The sequence below is a fragment of the Lepidothrix coronata genome, unplaced genomic scaffold, assembly GCF_001604755.1.
Source record: "Lepidothrix coronata isolate B3197 unplaced genomic scaffold, Lepidothrix_coronata-1.0 Scaffold5, whole genome shotgun sequence".
Taxonomy (NCBI): domain Eukaryota; kingdom Metazoa; phylum Chordata; class Aves; order Passeriformes; family Pipridae; genus Lepidothrix; species Lepidothrix coronata.
Genome location: NW_016690185.1, coordinates 10,270,286 through 10,291,150, shown reverse-complemented (window position 1 = coordinate 10,291,150; position 20,865 = coordinate 10,270,286). Strand labels below are relative to the sequence as shown.

At 38.1% G+C, this 20,865-nt stretch overlaps 1 protein-coding gene across 5 annotated transcripts in view; it reads left to right on the top strand.

Moving 5' to 3' along the window:
• The window catches only part of PTPRK (protein tyrosine phosphatase, receptor type K), a 397,810-nt gene that overhangs the window by 75,268 nt on the left and 301,677 nt on the right, over nucleotides 1-20,865 (top strand). For 4 of the 5 annotated variants that reach the window (XM_017829141.1, XM_017829132.1, XM_017829117.1 and 1 more), the window contains exon 1: nucleotides 10,814-10,917. In XM_017829141.1, coding sequence (XP_017684630.1) covers nucleotides 10,908-10,917 — 10 coding nt within the window. In that variant the 5' untranslated portion in view covers nucleotides 10,814-10,907. Of the gene's footprint in view, nucleotides 1-10,794; nucleotides 10,918-20,865 lie in introns of those variants that run through there. The other variant, XM_017829151.1, reaches the window with a different exon arrangement.

Sequence of the window (20,865 nt, the reverse complement as noted above, 5' to 3'; positions counted from 1 at the left end):
CAAAAAGTAGCATGTGAAATGAATCATCCATTTGACATTCATTTGATTCTGTAGGGCACCTGTAATGAAAGACTTAGATTTGTAAGTTTAAAGAAGAAAGGTAAAAGATAAATCTCAATTTCTTTGTGTTTGATGCTCTCAGCTTGTTTAATATGAAAAGTTTTTATATAATTCTGGTTTTTATCTTAGCTTTTTGCTGATACTTTAGTCCATGTTTATGCATATTACAGTGGGCAATGTTGTGCTTGTCTTTGTGATTGAATAAAAGGTGTTAAAATCAGTAACAATGTGTAGAGCTTCATTTTGATACCAGGGAAAGTATGAAGTATTACTGAGAAAAGTTTGAGACAGCATTTTAATAGGAGATTGTGCAAGGAGAACCTAGAGAAGGACAGACTGGTCCATCTAGACTTGATTCTGGGAAGGTGATGAAACAGCTCATCCTTGAAACCATTTCCAGGCACATGAAGGGCATCAGGACATCATATTGTCTGTCTAAATATCAGTAAGGCTGTCCACACTGTCTCCCACACAGGGAGGTCCCTCGAAGCATTGGGAAACACTTTTTTTTTTTTTTTCTTTACTGTCTGGGTAACTGAGCACTGGTGCAGGTTGCCCAGGGAAGTTGTGGAATCTGTTCTTGGAGATATTGTCTGGACATTGTCCTGGACACCTGCCTCTAGGTGGTGCTGCTTGAGCAGAAGGTTTGGACGAGATGGCCTACAGCAGTCCCTTCCAAACTCAACTGTTCTCTGATTCTGTAGATTGGGGGGCAGTATATATCTTAAATTTGTTATTTATTGGTCTGTTTCTCTAAATCTGGGAGCTTAACTGTTTCCTATGGGTGTAGAAACCTTCACTGTGTTTTCAAAATACATTTACATTGTTCTTTTTTCTAGACTTTCTTTCATACATTTGGATTGCATGAAAAGATATGCCAGATATTAAAGTACTTACAACTTTTCTAGAGAAACTAGAGCAGTAACTGCACTTCTGATACAAAAGGATTTGGCTTTTAGTTTAGCAGTGCCTGTATGTGTGAAGATATATTTTTAATCTCAATATTGCACATTGCCCCTCTTATTCATGTGCCTGAGTTGTGTGATTCACTGCTAGCTTAATTCTTTATGTACCTTGATGTCATTTCTTGAAAGATCTCTTCTGAGAGGTTCTTGTCATCCTCTTGTGACTCTGGATTTATACCATGACCGAACTCTTCAATCATCTCTCTACCTTCTTGGACTTATCTCCTTCTGAGGCTTCAGAAATGACCTTTTGTAACAGCTTCTGTCATTTTCAACATCAGAGCTTTTTCCATTCCTTTGCATTTAATTTGATCTTCCTTTTTGCATGACCATTTAAAATTTTATACATCTTAGCTCACCTCCCCTTAGGAAGTCCTCAGCTTTCATGTTGGCCATATTCCTTTTGTGCTCTGTGCCCCTGTGTTCCCTGAGCTCCTTTTATAGTTCAGTCTGTATAACTTATGTACTCATCTCTCATTTACACATTTGTCTGGCTTCTGCGCTGATGTTGTGGTGACGGATTTGTTTGTTGTCCTCAAAGGAGAAGACTTCTTTTTTTGTAAATAGCTGTTCCTATTATCTCTCTGGAAACTTTTGCTTTTATCTGTTGAATGAAGTTTTGATAGTTGCTATCAAAAGAGTTGAGTTCTAGAACAAATTTAAATAACCTGTATTTTCCCCTGTCACCTCGTTTTATGGTTAAACTGTCAAAGTTGTAATAGGGTGACCAGTCTATTTTTTAGGCCTGCTTTTGTGGTTGAGTTGCTGATGTGATTAGTAGAGATAATAGTTGAGCTTTAAACTTATTTCTTCTAAGTCCTTGTTTCAGCTTCCCCCCCCCCCCTTGGAGAGTAGGTTGCAAAATAACCTTGTATTCAATCTGTAGAAAAATTTGTGATTTAATTCAATGTAATGTTTGTAGGGCTGTCTTCATTCAACACTCCTACTGAGTTTAATCATGTTCTTATCCGTTACCTTTTAACAGCATAGTGTGGGAACGTTTAGGAGAAATGCCGGAGACTGATATCTACATAAGATTTTCTATAAATAAGCACCAGCAGTGTCTTGGAAAAAGGTGTTGTTTTCAGGAGCAGCATTGTAAGACCACATATCCATAAATAAAATAATCAAAGAGATTAATTTATTTTTGGAACTCTAAATTGTGTCCTCGAAGTCACAGAACTTGCTTGCTGATGTTGTAGTTACTATTGGTATAGTTATGAAAATATTTATTACTTTCAAGTACATGATTCCACCCCTCAATCCCCCAATTATTTACATTGAAGTGGTGTAATTTGTTGTCACCAGTGCAATTGGTTGGAAGTTTGCGCAGTGCACCGGAGGCATACTGAAGCTTGCAGTTTATAAGTTGAAATATGAAATAGTTTTGGTGTTTGGTGGATGCTGTAACTTGTATACTGATGAAGATATGTTCATCGTTTCATGAAACTCTTGATTCTCCTCAAGGTTTCAGAAATATCTTGTGAACTGAAATGGAAATTGTCTTGGTAGCTTCAGTTATATAATGTGATCTGCATATGCAGGGCTGTTTGCTCTTTGCTGCCTTGCCCATGCCAAGGAAGGGTGAAAAAGACGTTAAGCGACTGTGACTTTTCACAGCTACCTGTTGTCACCTCTCCAGTAAAGAACAGAAATACTCCTTTTCCCTGGAGAACAAGAGGAAATTTAAAGACAGTTCTGTTTAGATTATGTTTTGCTTTTTTTTATGTTTTGCTTTTTTCTTTTTTCATCCTGTTCACTGCTGGTAAAGCATGGAAAGGTTTCCTCTTGCCAGGGAATGTGAAGCTTTTTGAAATGGTAGATTTCAAGTAGAAGCCTTTTCCAGGCCTGTTATATATAGAGAAAGGTTAATTTAATAGAAGAAATCTAATAAATGGCATGGTAGACCACATGTAGTTGTGAATCTTCATGCTCTCCCAAAATTTGGGCTTAGGCTAAATGCTGGGATTCATAGTGATATCTTACCCTGAAGAGTACAGGAAAGGATGTCCACCTGAGGTTTCTTGCAATTTTGGTAACTTGTAGCTAATAATTATCAAGTTCCCATCTTTCCTTTTTAAAATAAACTACTACATGTTATTAATAAGGAATATGGAAGACAGAAAATGGAAAAATTATGCATGGATAAGACTCGATTATGAGCTGTTTAGCATTCTTTTCCCCCTTCTCCTTGATTATGGCACTCCTTAATGGCTACTGGGGGGTGGGATTAGTTTATAATGTCAAGGTGATTTATAGTATGTAATGATTTAGGGAGGGTTTTGCCCACGTCCTCTTCAGAAAAAAATATAATTATAGGGCTATGTAGATTAGTTGACTGTTCTAACACCACCAACAAAAGCCCTACAATGAAACTAAAGTCAAGTTAATTTAGGAATAATTGGCCGTATTTCCTATTAAGCTGTTGGTGTTTACATTCCATTGATGCTAGTGGGCAAAACTTGGAGTTCCATGTTCAAGTTACTAAGCTAAGAGGCTGATTAAAACTTAGTGAGAACAAGGCTAGAAAAAGTTTAAAGTGTTTTTAGGTAATTGAGTTTACTTGGCTTTTATTGCTGTTACCTGTAATCAGTTGTTTTTTGTATGATAAGATACCACTTCAAAGAAGATAAATATTCTTAGTATTTAGTATGACTTCTCCCTATAGGGAAGGAGAATCTGTAATTTTCCTGAAGTGCAGCTCTTTTCATGGTTATTTTTTTAATATTAAGTGATGTCTCTGACCTTCTGCTTTTTTAGATGCCATAGGTTGTTTCGGTGTTACATTTCGGTAGGTAGTACTTAACACAAGCCTTTCAACATAAGTCATTAAAACTTATTCTCAGACTGCATTAAGAGCAATTCATAGTATATTCTTAATAGGTGTCTGAATGCTCTGCAGTCAAGATATTTTAAAATGCTTGTAACAGAAATAACATAGTGCCTTTAGAAGATGAAAACATCCTGTGCTTCAAGGTGCACTGTAATATAAACAGGTAAATTAATGTGGTAGGTGGGCAATTTTTTTCAAAGCAGAACTTGTTCCTGGATATATATAACTGAAAAGAGACCTGCTATAGCACCTTTATGCTTTACAACCTTTGAATTCACCCATCCATGTGAGAAGAAAAAAAAAATTTTTTACAGGACTTTTACCTGACATCCCAAATAAACATAATTTTGCACTGTGTTCTTACCATGGAGCTATCTACTTTGATAGATTTAGAGCTAGTCATTATACTTTTACAACAGGTGGTGGAGAAAAATAAAAGCATGCTCTTGAATAAAAGGAGCAGATTGTTCTAACTAGTCATTTGAGCTGAATAAGAAAAGAGTATATGCGACACCTTCGTACATGGAGGCCCCAAAAGAAACCACTGGTAGCTGAGCCTTGTGCTGACAGAATATTGTTGTATGCCTGTAGCACAATTCTTCTTTCATGCTAGTGGTTTGGGGTTCTTTTCTTTCTCTTGTATCGGTGATCTGCAGTGGATGAATTTCTGGGCTTATAACCAGCTCCTTAAAATGGAGGGGCATGAAATTTAAGATATTCCTAGTGTATTTTGCATTTTGTTTAACACCAGTAGTAGTCAGATAAAAAACAGATCTCAGAAATAAACTGTAAATTTGTGTTCTTTCAGTTGTTGTTCTATAGATGTCATTTTATTGCTGAAAAAAACTCCTTTGTAATGCTGATATGTTATGGAACTCAATAATGAAGAACACTTCTAAAATGTAAATATGAAAACTGGCATGCAGAATTTTTGGGTGTTAGTTGGGTATAGTGTCTTTTATCTAGAAATCAGTAGATCTCCAGGGCAGCATCCCTATAATACTATTAATAATAAATATTATGGGTATCTTAAATTTAATTTAATATTGTTGTGCAACTGACTGTTACTGTTCTAAATAGTAGAAGCTACATAATCTCTAGGAAGTGTAGTGAGAACACTGGAATTGTTAGATAAAGATCAGTAATTCTAATTCAGAATAAATTTTACTTTCTGTCCTGAGCCGATGAGCTAGGAGGTCACAATAAAATTGTACTGGGCATCCATTGATCAGTGGTAGTTACTGAGACATGTTTTTCCTAGTCTTAAGCATAGTTATATTTTAACCTGGTGGGGAAATTATCTGTTTAGCTCTTCTTTCATGAGTTGGTGAAAAAGGAGGTAGGATAAATCAAAATCACAGGCCAGTGTCAGTACTGAGTGTTGCTGCTAAGGAAATATGTTAGCGTTTTAAAAAAATGTAATTTGTCTTCAAATTCAAGCATATTTAAAAAGCTTTGTATAGATATACTGTGTTTGTGTGACAAGGTTTTTGTGGCTGGGGGGGTCACAGGGGTGGCTTCTGTGAAGAATAGCTAGAAGCTTCCCCTGGGTCTCATGGAGCCAATACCAGATGGCTCTAAGATCTGCTGCTGGCCAAGACCGAGTCAGTCAGTGACAGTGGTAGCATCTCTGGGATAACAGATTTAAGAAGGGAAAAAGTTTATGTAACAGCAATGGCAGCCAGGGAGAGAAGGGAGAATATGTGAGAGAAAAAACTCTGCAGACTCCAAGGTCAGTGAAGAAGGAGGAGGAGTTGCTCTAGGTGCTGGAGCAGAGATTACCCTGCAGGCCATGGGGAACATCCCCCTGCCATCCATGGAGGTCTGTGGCAGAGCAGAGATCCACCTGCAGCCCCTGGAGGACCCCAAAGAATATACCCAAAAGAGGCTGTGACCCCATGGGGAATGTCCATGCTGGAGCAGTCTCCTGGCAGGACTTGTGATCCTGCATGGGACCTACATAAGAGCAGTTTGTGAAAAACTGCAGCCTGTTGGAAGGCCTGATATTGGAGAAGTTTGTGGAGGACTGGCTTCCAGGGGAGGGACCCCATGCTAGAGAAGGGGAAGGGTGTGAGGAACCCTGCCCTTGAGGAGAAAGGAAAGGGAGAGAAAACATGTCAGGAACTGATCACAACCCCCATTCCCTGTCCCCCTGCACCACTGAGGGCCAGGAGGTAGAGGAAATCAGGAGTAAAGTTAAGCCAGGAAAAAAGGAAGGGGTGGGGAAAGGTTTTTTAAGACTTCATATTATTTCTCATTACCCTACTCTGATTTGATTGCTAATAAATTAAGTCAAGTCTGGTTTGCCCATGATGGTAATTGGTGTATGATCTTTCCCTGTCTTTATCTTGACCCATAGGTCTTTTATAATATTTTTCTCTTCCTTGAGGAGGGGAGTGATAGAGCAGCTTTTGTGGACACATGGTGTCCAGCCAGGGTCAACCCATCACAAATAGATGATGTGTAAACCTTGACTATACGACCTGTATTAAATTTAGTTTAATTTTGGGGATTTTGTGATTAATTTTAAGATTGAATTTAGATTAATCTTGATGACCTTGTTAGTTAGTAGAGCTTTAATTTATTTTCTGAGAGTTCAGTGTGGGATATTAATCTTTCTTTTTATAATGAACATTTAAGATTCATTATCTTTTATAAATGAAAATGGACATGTAGGCAGGAAATTTTTTGAGGCTAGTATGATTTATCACTTATCTTTTAGAAGGACATTGAAGAGGAATGTGTGAGTTCTGGGTCTGTTTAATCTGAACAGCATTTAACCTAGTGAAGAACTGTTAAACCTAGTGCAGCTTGTGGGAAAAGATAATGGATACAGTGAATTGTTGATTGGCTTGGCTTCCGTGGAATGTAGATGTTTCCCAAATACTTCCTCGGCAACTGAACAAAGTTGATGGACCCAAAATACAATTAGCAGTTGGACAAAATAATCGCTTAAAATTCTTTCTGTCTTCCTAGCTTACCATTCCAGCTCTTGATGGGGCATTTGTTTCTGACTGACTACCTGATTTTTCTTTTTGTCTTCGATTGTTGAGGTGACTTGATGGCTGCTGCCACCACTGCAGGTTTGGAAAGTCATGACTCTGGTTGATGCTGCCACATCTGGCTCTTCTGGGCCATATCCTGATGGCAGTGTCACTTGAAAGGAGGAGGTGCTGCTGGCTGCCTTGCATCCCAGTCCTTAGGCTTACATCAGGCTTCTGAGGTCAGACCAGTCTGTTGTATTGCTGCTCCTGCCACCTTTTTCAGAAAAATGATATTAGAAATCTAAGGTAAATGTGGATTTAGGGAGTGCAAGCTCCAAGAGCATTTGAATGTCAGCAGTGTGTGCTTCCAGCCAGGAGATTGAGCGGACGTGCACAAATCACTGTGGGGTGATGTGTGTGTTGGTAGGTATGCATAAATTCAAGTAGCAGGGTAATATTGAAGATAAATTTCAGGTTACACATCAGCTGTAGCTAAAGGAATGGGGTGATGATATGTAATGGAACAGTGGTTGGTAGTGAAGTACCTTTTTATAGAGTTTTGGGGGATATTAGAAATGGCTTAGTAGGAGCTGCCTAACTTGTCATTTGTAGTATATTAGCAGACTGTTGTCAAAACGTTGGGCAACAAATACGAGTGGGTATTTGAGTTCAGTTGCTGAACTTGGCTGGGAGGTAGTAAACGTTCATCAAGCTGATCCACTTTCTTCTCTGAACAGCACTGTTACATTATTGCAGAGAGTGGCCCAGTAGCTGAATTAGGTGCTAATAAGTCCTGACCTACAGTGTACTTTTGTCACATGTGATTTTATGTTTGAGTGGTTCAAGATTGATTTAAAATGTATACGGTTTTGAACAAATGACTGGGAACAAAATATATCACTGCAGGTTTCGCTCACCCACCATCTCTTCTCCTTGCGTTTTCCACACAGCATGTTACACTACATTTGTCTCTTAGTGCCTGGAGTTACCGGAATAGCACTCAGGCAATTGACTGCTAAAACAGAGAAAGGGATGTCTGAATTTGCTCATGGTTTAAGTCATAAGGAGTAGTCTGCAGAGGGTTTAAAATGTTTGGTTTGACTTGTGTTATACTGGATAAATCACTACAGCATTGGCTGTTACCTTACTTGACTTGGAATGTCTTGGTATGTTGGTAAGAGGAGGTAGTGTGCTTCATGAGAGGAAGCTGTTGGTTTAAGCAGTTGTTACAGGGTCGATTTTGTAGTGGGTTGATAGTCTATACTGATAAACTTTGCTCATGTGCGTGTGATAAATGCACACTTTGCTTGTTCTGTGGATGCAGCCATGATGTGCACACACGGAGGTTTGGATTGCTTGCTGTGTATTAACAGGCACATTGTTATTGCTAATCAGAACCCTGATAACTAAAATTAATAGTGGGTACAAAGACAAGCAATTAAGGACATTCATCTTCCAGATGAGTCTAAAAGATTCATTGGTAGTTTAAATTTATATACTGAGGGCACTTAAACCATTAAAAAGGGTAATGGGTGCCCTGCAGGCATGTGCTTCAAAGCCATATGTCATTTTGGTGCTGGGACATCAGACTGATAACTTCCCTTTAAGGGAAACTGCTATTCATTTATCTATTAAATGTTGAAGGAAAAGTACATTTTTTGCTGTAAAGTGATCATAGAAGTGTATTGTAAGCTAAATCAAAACCCAAGATTTATGTTCTAAGCCTTTTGAGCTTTATCATAATATATGTTAATTAGAAAAGTCTCTCAGTGGTAACAGAGGGCACTGGAGTTGAAACTTTGAAAAGTATAAATGTTTCTTTGAAGCACAAATATTTCTCTTCCTGTGCCTTGCAGTCTTTGACAGTGATGTAGTAACCAGCTTGGTACAGAACATGAAATGTTGGGGGTTTTTCTGCTGTTGCTGTTGATGCTATGCTTATGTTGTCACAAGGTGATGTTTGAGCAAGTTTTTTAACATAGAGATGAAAATGAAATTTTAAGGTTTTACAGTACAAGGTTTAGCATGAATTTTGCTACAGTGTAGAATTTTCATTCTGTCCTGATGTTGTCCTTGCCAGCTGAAGCAGTGGTTAACATGTAGTTCTGGGAGTGCCTGGGAATGTATCTGACAATGGTTTTTGATGATGCAGGGATTAGCTAAAACTTGGTTGTGTCATTCATTCAAAATAACAAAAACTTTTGCAGATTTCTGTGAACTGTTTGAGTTGTCCCTAACTGAAGATGAAACAATCTCGGTGTGGGACACAGTATAGATTTGCTTATGAAATTTAGGAAATTTTCCCTTCCCTAAATACGAACACTGTTTGTACAAACTCTCTTCCTGTTACGAGATATTTGAATATTCTGCTTTGGATAGGTTAAAATTATTTTTATTCTCAATTTGGTGATGTGCATGCCCATTCCTCCTTTCCTTTTTCTCTGGCCTTTCTGAGTTCCAGACCGTGTATGTCTTGTACAGAGGGCAGAAATGAGCACAGACTGTAGTTCCTGATGGCCCTCAATCTCCCTTTTCCCACCTCCAGTCTATTTGCCTCCAGACTGTAGTGTGAGCTGGTGAGAGCCTGGCAAGCATGGGAGGGGGTTGGCGGCTGGTGCCATGGTGGTGACTCATCTTATGGCGACACTAGAATTTATTGTAATAAGGGGGTTTTGTTTGTTCTTGGATCTCGCCGTACTTGTCCCATATTTTGTCTTAAAAAAGTTAGACAACAAAGTCGATGCAAATGCCCCTGTTATTCTAGAAGTGTCTTAACAAAATCAACTGTTGTTGTGGCTAGAGTTGTTAATTGGGTTTATATGTTCGAACTACTGAGGACAGGGAGAAGATGCAAGAAACATCCCACCTGATTTCCAAGAATTCTCTATAATCTAATTCTTGAGTTTTTATATAGCTGCTTTCTGGATTAAAAAATACTGCCTAAATAATGATGAATGCACTGTGTTTTCTCTTTCACTCTCTCCTGCTACTGCCTTTTGTTTTTGAGCAGGAGGAGAAAACTCGAGGGCTTTGTGCCATGCATATAGAGATAACAGCTGCTGCAGAATTGTATGCATGACATCTGTATTTTCTCGCCTTTATGCTCTGCTCTTTCTTTGACCAGGCTCTTTTGATTCCTTTGTTTCTTCCTTCTCAAACCTTGATCTGTTTCTGTGATCATCGTACTTTCTTCTCTCTTTTCCCCAACCTACTTAATGGCCTTGAGTTAAGAATGCAATAAAAAACTTACTGAATGAGACAGAGCAGACATTACTGTGTTACATGGGAATTCTGGATTTTTTCCCTCCCATCGTTTACATTCCTCCCATTCTTCTTTCTTCCTGTCACTTCTCTTCTCAGCTTTTGTTGTAAGGTTTTCATATCCATTGTTTGTGTGACCCTGAAAAAACACTTTGTTCTGTTATGCTAGACTGATTTAGTAAAGCAAGATCTCCATTCTGCACAAATTATTATATTTCTAAGTAAATTTTAATTATTTTGTCTGACTGTTTTGGGGACAATATTTATCCTTGTTGCTGGTGTTTGGACTGCTTATACTTTCAATGCTTCAGAATTTTTGATTTTCATCTATCGTTTTTGAGTCTGGTCCATTATTTTCAGTTTCCCCTGTGGTTTATATAATGTGTTGCTTTTTGTCACACAGGCATTAGGATAGATTTCAGTTGGATTGGTGACTTCAGGCTGTGATCTGCCCTGACAGAAGGTGCTCTTGAGGGAAATTGGTTACACGAGGTAGTGATGTTTTTACAAAAGAGAGAAGAACACTGATGGATCAGCTGCTTGCAGTTTTTAGCTTTGCACAGGCAAACCTGTGAACTGTGGCACAGTCTGAGTGGACACTGTAGTTGTGGTGGATCTTGGAGGAACACCTCTGGTTGACTCTTGGAAGATCTCTGCTTTTAAGTAAACTAATAACAAGTTTCTTCTCTAGGGGGATGCACGTTCGATGATGGTCCTGGGCCCTGTGACTACCACCAAGACTTGTACGATGATTTCGACTGGGTACATGTCAGCGCTCAAGAGCCTCACTATTTGCCACCTGAGATGCCTCAAGGTGAGAAACCCCACAGATACTGAAGGGATAAGTTACTTAAGAAAGTACTTAAGTGCACTTAAGTGCTGGGAGCCTCACTGAATATGGCCTTGAGGCCATTCTCTGTGATATCCACTTGAACCTTGATAATGGAGGTAATAAAAAGAAACAAAGATAATAAATATAACAGTCTTTGTAATTGAGAAGCCTTCTTAGATCAAGTCCCCCTTTAAAGTTTGGAGGACATGGGGAAGGGAGAAAAGAAACCCTAACCATCTCTTTTTGTTCTGTGTGGAATTCCCATTGATGCACAGTCAAACTCTGCTTTTTATATGACAGCTAAGATATCAATTTAATTATTCAGGTAAGCATTAGAAGAAATGCAGGAAAAAGGAATACACTTTTCCTTTCTTCCCTTCCCCCAACCCTTATCATCTGGAGGTAATCAGAAAAGCTTTGATTTATGGAAATATTGCTGTTGTTAATTACTATTTAGGACAGGTAATGAATAACTGAAGAGGTGCAGTCTACATGACCTTGCCTGCTCACCTTTGATGAACAGCTTAATCGGCGCTTCCCAGACAGCATGATATGCTGAGAGAATGAAAGCATTTGAAATTCAGCTACATTTTCCAATTAATAATACATTAAGTAATTAATCATACAGAGGAGGAAAAAAGGTCATGGCTATTTTATTTGTATCTAAAAGGTTTTGTGAAGTGAGGTACGTGTGGAGAAGGGGTGGGAAATGTTGCCACATAGAAGTAACATCATCTCTGCACCATTCCTTCCCCTGTTTTTTATGTATTGTTGTGTATTATTAATGGTGGTTGTTCTATGAAATTTTACTTCTTAGCTGCTGACTAGGTGGGTTCTCCCTGCTTTGGAGTCACTGATACTCCAGTGACAACAGCTGTTACCATGCCCAATATCTTGCAAAATATGTTCACTGAACAAGACCCGCACTTATTTAATGGTCTTCTTGGTGCTTCAGGTTTGCATAAGCAAGAATAAATTTAAAGCCTGAAGCCTCAGCATTTATGATGGTCTTATATTAAAAAAATCAAAACAGTATCTCCGCTGGGAAGGCTGAAATTAGTTACTTTTCAGGTTGCATTTTTCAGAGCCTACATGGTTTTTCTAAAGGTTGGAGGTATCTTAATTGTGATGGAAGCACCATTTTGTAAAAAAAAAAGTAATTTGGTATTCTCAGTCCTTAGACACACCTTGTATAGGAAGAAGAGCAATTTGAGGAATTGTAATTTGAATGAATCTAAATGACAAGATAGTTTCTTCTTGCTTATCCCAAATAACATACCTGTCATCCTTAGGCAGTTTTCAGAGTTAAATGACACAGTGCTCTCTGGCATGTGGTTTCTGTTCAGTTCTGCTACAGATTCTTTTTCTCAGAGTGTAGCATGTGAACTCTTTCAGAGGAAGTTCTTTTTTCACATCTGTGAGAATTGTGGGTACTCAATAAAATCTAGCAGAATAATGGAGTGTTTCAGAGATAGTCCAAAACAGATATGGAAGAAGCTCTGATGATTATTTTTTTTTCTCTGGTTAGAATGCTAGATTTCTTGTACCACTGTTGATAAGTTTGGTCTTTGGTATCTGAGATCCAGACTAAAACTGAGCAGTCTCATCTGGCAAGCTGCCTTTAAGAAGTTCACAGTTCCCAGATTCTGAAGATCTATGCCATATCTAAATATTTAAGTTCATTTGTGTTTGAAATAGCATGGCTTTAAATTAAGTCTAAAAAGGTAACACGGTTCTAAAATGAGTGCTGAATTCCTTCAGTGGGTCTGCAGGAAGTGGAACAGCAAGAGGTTCAGGCAAAAGCAGAAGGGAAATAAGTGTGTGCAGTCATCTGCTGTGCAGTGTTTTAACATTGCTGACGCTTCCTGATTACTGTTGAAACTTTAAGTTCAAAAGGATTCTACTGCTCATGAAGAAGTTATCCAAGTAGAATAAGATGTGGAATGAAGGTCCACACAGGTGAAATTATAGGTATAGCATTATAGATATAGGTAAAATTAAACTACTGCTTTTTCACTTTGAAAAATGCTGTGTTTTATAACCTGTAGAAGCCAGGAATCTTCTAGGGACCACTTTTTCAGTCACTGAATGAGAACAGAGAAAGAAAGGGGTACCCAGAAAAACTAAGCTGCAAAGAAACTGAAGTCCATGAGTAGGGACTGTTTTCTTTGCACCTCTTCCTTTCAGGCTCTATAATACTTCAGCTAGGCACAAAGCTCCTTAATGCATGTGCTGGTGTTCCCTCCATGGACACCCTTTGTAGTGTTTGGAGCCTTTGTCTTTTACATCTCTTTGGAATACAATGCAATGGGGGCTTCTGGTATAGATTAGTCTTGGGAGGAGCACTGTTTTGCCACTGTGATAGAAAGATAATACCACTACAGTGAGTATGCTGTTTTCAGGGCTCTAACTTTACCAGATTCACACAGAAACATTGTAGTTATAAAGGATTATACTCAATTTTCAAATGTCAATTTTCAGTCTTCAGTACATTCAGAAAGTCTTATTAAAAAACCCCAAACCCAAACAACAAAAGACCCCAGAATAAAAACAGTGTGAGAGAGAAAAGGACATATAAAAGAAAATAGGAAAAGGGAAAAAAATGAAAATTGTTGATGTTTTAGCAAGTGCTAAATTGACAAGTGCTAATGTTTTACTTTTGATTCAAGGAGGGATAGTGGTTTAAATCAATGTTGTGCTTTGGAGAGAGATGATAAATCATTGGAAATTTCAGACCTAATGGCATGTGTTTCAGAGTGCTATGAAAATATGAAGACTTGTCCTAATGGAAAACATTTTGCAGATGTAGCAATAGTAAATGCTATTGGAAAAGCAAGTGTAATTACCTCTGAGTAATTAATGCAACTTCAGATTTTTTTTTAGACTGACCTACATGGTATTTCTCAAGTTGTGAGCTGAGGCAAAAGCCACTTATCTTCTGTTACGGGAAAAATAAATGTAGTACATAGTGATTAATTTCAAAATAAAATGAACACTCAGAGCAGGTGCTTGTGTACAGCTTTAAATACCAACTTGTAAATTGTCTGAACTGCAACTTACACTATAAAACCTTTGGATTACTTACTAAGACCTTGGAAACCACCTGATGTCCAACATTAGCTTTCTAAGAGCATATAAAAGTAACCATGCTAGATCAAGCTAAAGGTCTGCTGCTTTTGAGTATAGTCATTAGCAGTTGCCTAGGGAGAGTGCAAAGGTAGGACAAGTGAGTACTGATCATGCCCTGACTGCTCTCCTACTTCCCAACTGTTTGGCATTTAGGAATGTTCTCAACTAGAAACAGGCTTTATAAGTGATATTCTCAATGTCCTATCAGTTTTGTCTTACTGTGTATGGTTTCCTTGAAGCCTTCTTGTATCTGCTGTGTCATAAAACAGAGTGCCAGGTTTTGTTATGAAACATGGGGAGATGCAGCTCTTCTTACTTGTTTTGAACTTGCACATGACTTCTGTTTGATGCATGTTGGCTTCTTGGAAGGAAGTGAGCAAAACTGAGTACTAACTGTCTTCTCCAACCCATTCAGATTTGTTTAAATACCTTTTAAATAAAAAACACACCCTTCTGCGGGCATCGTTCAAGCTCGAATGGTCCAAGATGATTGAGTTGTTCCCTATGTGGAAGTGGTTCCACAACTGTGGATTTGCATTTTGTGTGAGGCAAGGTTGGTAACCAAATGTTACATTTTTATAGACATGATGACAAAAATGAAGTCCAAGCATTTAACTGGTGGTCTTTGTACCTCTAAAATAGAACATTTTCCAGATATTGAAGCTAACCCTTTAAAGCATGTATTATGTTTTCATGCATATGATTTTTATACATTATACTATACAAGATAGAAATTAGAGAATGCTATTAAGATGAAATCCAATTTTGTTTATGGATATTTTTAAGTTATTTTAGGGGATTACTCATGGTGCGCGGATAACTTAATTTTGCAGAAGACAAAGGAAATAATAGTGCTTTCTTATACCACTGGGGATGTGCAAAGGGGGATTTTATCCATATTATTAATATGTTTACTGATGGTTTTACCCTTAGATAGAGAAGATAGTTTATTTACTCAGTTTGGTTTGCCTGTTAAAAGCAACATTTTTCTGAGGTTATGCAAGGTCAGGGCATGAGAGCCTGTAATAGGCTGTATGATGAGGAACCACTTAATGAAGGACTTTTTTAATGTGAGGACTATTACCCTCCTGGTTACCAATGCATTTTGAAGAATGTCTAAATTACAGTGGACAGTACTGACATGCTGAGATGGACATCTTGTTTCTGATCTCTCAGATGGATAATGTGCCTGAACTGGATGTGTGCTATTTTTTTTTTAATTGGTTTTCTAGAAATCTGAGGAAACTAAATTACCAGGAGTGAGGAAAAGTTCTTAGGTGCACTTGTCATCTAGCATGACTAAAGGGGAACAGTTTAAGTCTTGAAAGATATTCCTTAGTATTATGGTGTTTTGCAAATGCAAACTTTATTTACAGTGAAGAATATTGCAGAAATAATTTTCTACTTTGCAGAAATTACACATGACCTTACATGCTGCCATATTAAAGAATAAGACTAAATTCACTACTCTGAGAAAAAGGAAAAGAAACAAAACAGTCCTGAAAAGTAAAACATTATATATTCTGGTTTAGGCTGATGTCTAGGGGTCCCTGGTAGAAGACTGCACAGTTGTTTCAGAATCGAGAATGTATACAGTGAAAGGTACTGGAGATCGGAGGAAGTATGTTGACAAGTAACCTTAGGCCACACTTCATGGTAATTTCTTTTTTATGGTTTTTGGGTAGAATGTCTGACTGCTCATTACCACATCCTGTCATTCCCAGAGGCATTTTCATGTTTCTTCCTTCTCCCAGTTTCTCTGTTGTGCATGTGGTTGTGAACTCACGTGGATTATTGAAAATAATAACCCAGGGAAAAAAAGGAGTATGCAGCATAGGTCAGTTCATTAGCCCAGTTAGTTCACTGTGCAGCTGTAAAAAGATTTATGCTCGTATAGATGATGAAGACCTTGGGAGCTGGTTGCATAGGTGGGTATAGGGGTTGTGTAAACCTCTGGGGTGCCTGAAAGAAATATGAAAATTACACCCTCAGATTTACATGGAACTTTAATGTTCCTGTACAAATAGTTTTGAGTATTTATTGTGATCTAAAAGGTCAGTTGTGCTCTATTTAAATTCTGCCTTGTACAGAAAGGAAATAACTTCTGTGTCACCCACATGACCCAAAATGAATTTCAGCACAGACCAGTGTAAGTGTTTATAAAATGTATAAATGAGAAAGGGGAACCAGAAGGTCACGAATTTTGTGTTTTAATATAGATTTCATATGAATGTAACTCAGAAAGGAAAGCTGTAATGTAAAGGTTATATAGATGAGACTTTTGGCCTTTTACTTCACTTAAACCTGAATTTTTTTTCCTGTAAAAATGAATCCACCAACTCATGAATAAATATGAATTATGTGGATGTGTATGGGTACAGTCAGACAAAAGCTAACTGGAAACCAGTGTCTGGTGAAAATAGTGTGTTTCTTGAGGCATGGAAAAGATTGGGAGCTCATCAGCAGGAGAACCCTCACCATGTCCCAGGTTACTGAGCTCTTCCACTGTGATGCTGTTCCACACATGATGCATCAGTTTGCTGTTTTGCGCTACAGAAGAGCGAAGTTTAAACAGAATGCTTTCTGGGTCTCTATTTTAATAGACAGGCAAACAGAGTTTACCAGTCCATGGAGCAGTTGGAACTGTATTTTCAAGATTTTGCTGCTCTATGACTTGCATGTTGGTAAAGATCAGAGACTGTGTGCAAGAAAATTTGTTGACTAATCCATAGATTGGCAAATACAATTCAGGAAGGTAGTGGTTTTAGAATTTGATCATTGAAAGTTTATCTGGGTTGTTACATTATGAAATTAATTGCAAAAGCTAGAGTCTGTGTTTGGGGCTGGTAAAAAATTCTGGTTGTCTCTTCTTCTTTTTTGTTTATTTGTTTTATTTAAGGTGACTGAGAGATTTTTTTTTTCCTTAGACATCTGAGTCTTCATATACTCCTTTGCCCAAAAAGTTGACTGATATTTATTTCCTGTTTAACTTGTCAATGTACTGCAGAGTTGAATTTATTTGAACTACTTCCTTAATCAGAAAAACATATTTTACTGTTTTTCTTGATCAGTAAGCCTTGTGGTTGGTTTTTTGTCTGTATTATTTGCTAGTAGCATCTTTAACAAAAGGACACCTACCTTGTTAGTCCAGTGCAATTAATGTCTACCCAAAGAACACGTGTAAACATCCTGATGCTATTTGGCTCATTCAATATAGTGCACTATCAATCTATTGACTAATTCCAGATTCCCTGTTGTTCTCAAGTATACTTCACTTGGTATAAAGTGAAGAGAGGAGGGGTGCAGGGAAGGCTTTATAGCTACTACACAGTGTATTAGTGCTTTTGTACATTTAGATAAACCATATCTTGATCAAGAAATTTAGGCATGGGGTTAGTAAAAATAAAGTTTTTGTAGTAATAGAAGTGACTTTCACATATGAGTAACATATATGCTGGTTTTTCATGCATTGGCACAGATGGATTTATTCTTTTTCATTTGGGTGATAAAAGATGGAACATTTGAAAAAAGATTTCTTGCTGATTTGCACAAAATTATTTCACCTTCAAGGCCAGCTGTTTTACCTGTTTATCTAGAGTTATATTTGGTTGGTTTGGTTTTTTCTTTTCCTCTTCTAAGTTGTAATAATATTTTGTTCAGCTTCTGCTCTTCCATCCAATAGAAGCTGTATAAAATGCTGCCTTCTGAGAAACTGTTTGTTCTTTTTCTTTGTTTCTTCTATTTTTTTTTCCTGGTTCAATATTTGAAGTAAATTGGTATATTATTCTGAATCTGGACTACTAAATTAAAGCAAGGTGAGAAGTCTGTTTGCTATAGATAGAGTTTCAGAGTAGTAGGTTAAACTTGGACAAATTCACCTTTGCCATCCTGGTACCATGAGAGCATTCATAATAGTATTCTTGCTTGTGACACAGCCTTCTGTTGAGTGGTGCAGCTTTCTAGCTTCTGATATTTGTATCTTAAGATGTTCAAATGGTATTGGTCAGCACTGTCAGCGGGAAGAAATGACCAGTTCTGGTCAATGCTTGCCACTCTTTTTCAGGAGCCTGGGCTGTAAAGTGGAAGTGTTTCATTGCTCATATGAAATCAGCTGCTGCTTCAGCAATTGTGAATGTCAGTAAGAGGCATTACCGGGAACTGCTGTTTTGGTAGCATTGCGAAGGGTGAACAAAAAGCAAAATGATGCTGTGCTGGCCTTTCAGAATTGAAGGGAACACAAGGTTTGAATAGCACCTTGGTAGCCTGGGAGGTGTTCCAGATTATTTGAGGCATTTAGAGGCATTCAGAATGTGCAAGGCTAGAAGTCCAAAGCACAGCGAGGAGTAGTGCCTGTTTGGTTCCTGTTTGCCTGCATGGAGAAGAGCAAGCCAGCTTTTGAGCATATCTGCCTGTTCTGCCATTGTCCAACCATCATTTTCTCTCTCAGCCTGCTTGTGTGTGTGTATAGAAATATATTTATTTTTTTCTTCTGAAGGTAACAGTAGTTTGCCTTGCCTTCAAGTTTTCTGGGCTATTTTGGAGTGTAGTGGAGCATCATACCCCAGTTAAAGTACTGCTGCTTCTCACATGGCTTCATTTGGCTCAGAGCATGGGCACAACTCACGCCCCCAAGAGCAAGGCATAGGGTCAGCGCATCTGGTGATTTTGAACCCTCTGTTTGGCAACCTTTGGCTGAACCCTTTGATAGAAAATATAAAAATCAGATAACTAGTGTATATGAACTTACTTTATGTTTACATGGCGGCTTCAGTTTGATGCAAGTGTAGGTGTCCTTCTCTGTCCCTATCCACATATGCTCCTATTCTTTAGCTTTGACATTTCTGTAAGTTGCCCTGACTGGAAACCTTATTGCTCTTCTTTTCACTCCCACTCACCTGTGTCCAATTTTTAACAGTCCAATGCATGCCAGATTCAAGCAATAATATAACTACAGCTTGTCATGTAGGAGATATAGAACAAGCCAGGTTAGGAGTAGAGGAAAAAAGTAAAATAGCTTTACTGTTTGGAAGAGGGTAAATAAAAACAGCACCCGGGAACTATTTGGGGAAGAGAGTGAAAAAAAACCCACACCATGGTGTATAAAAAGTGATGTTCAGACAAGATGGAAAAAAGCTCTGTAATAAAATGAGTAATGTACAGTGGTTGCTAATGCAGATTATTATTTCTGAAGCAGCAAGCTTCAGAAGGAAATGCCATGTCTTTCTGTGAGCAGGTGCTGTGGTAACCCTTTGTGTGTGGGTGCCTCGCAATCTGAGAGACGAATTCTCCTTCCTCGTGTTAACTTCTGACTTTCGTCACATCAGAGATGAAGCCTCTTAGTGGAAGTGAAGCTGTGAGATACTTTGAATTCACTGTAGAGTAAGGGCATTCCCAATCCCACTTTTAGTACAGGACCTATTATACAACTGAAAACTAATATCTGAATTACCTACAAATCAATAACCTGAGCAGTGACAATCCCAACAACAGAAGAAGCAATGCCTGTACAAACAAACAGAAAACCTTTAGGATGAGGTGAAATTCAGTAAGCCGCATAATAGCAAAAAAACCCAAAGGGAAGTGATGCTTTCCTCCACGTTTTTCACATACAGTGCCCGAAATTTTCCGATCTGCTTAAATATTGATTTCTGAGCTCCAACCCTTTTGCTGCTCAGCATGTAGTTTATGTTCCCTTGTGCGTTTGTGGCAGGTCTGTGCTGATGCAGCAGTCATTGATGTTTGTTAATGGTGACTACAGCTGCAGTAGTAATAAAACTATTATTTTATAGAACAGATTTTGAGTCTACTGAGAAAATTCAAATTTTTTCTTAGGTTGTGGTGAGCTAATGAAACAATCATATTCAGAAAACAGTAAAATATTTAATTTGGGCATTTCTATCATTACTTAAATTGTTGTTATCAAGCTAGTTAGTAAGGCTCGTTTCAGCTCTTTTTTCTTCCTTCTTCCCTGCCACTCTTCCCCCACCCCTTGTTCCCTGTACCACCTTTCTACATAGAAATACTTTGAAAAGGCAAATCTGTTCTATTGAGGGTTACACAAACCTGATTTCCAAGCATGTAGGCTGTGAAGAGGCAGTTGCTTAGGTGGTGCTTGTTAAAGAAGGAACAAGTTTGTGTCATATACAGGAACAGATTCAGTTGTGTTGCTTTCCTTTGCCTTGTATGTGATGTTTGTGTTTGTTTCTGAATCTTGCTTAATCATTAGCATGGGTAATGTTGCTGCCACACATACAGTGACATTCAAAGCTGTCCTTCCACCCCCTCCCCCCAAGTCCTGTCTCTGCCTGGAATTGAAAGAGTAGTGTTGTTTAGGTATGTTTTAGGGTAGATTTTAGAATATTATTCAGAAATTAAATCCACAAAGGACAAGATCCACTAGAAAAATATTACTTTAAAAATGCAATATATTATTTCATTCCAAAACATGTTGCTTCTGTCCAAAGGTGAGTGGAGTTTTATCAAATTTAAACTGTAGTTAAAATTAGCAAGCAAGAAAACTTGAATTAGATAATATATTTTTAATTTGTTTGTCATTTTACATAGTGTCTATCTTGGAAAAGAAATAAACATATTGCCCCCTCCACTCCTGCTCCTTACCCTACCTCCTCTTCAAAGATTCTTCTCTCCTTCAAGAAGCCATTTACTGGAGCTGTCAGCCATGTCGGGGGCTCAGGCAGCCTAGCCATCAAAAGTTCTGTCATCCTACCTGGTGAAGGCAATGCCTGTGTTTTATAATACTTAGTAAGAAGTTGAGTTTTCCTACAGGTGTTTGAAACCTCA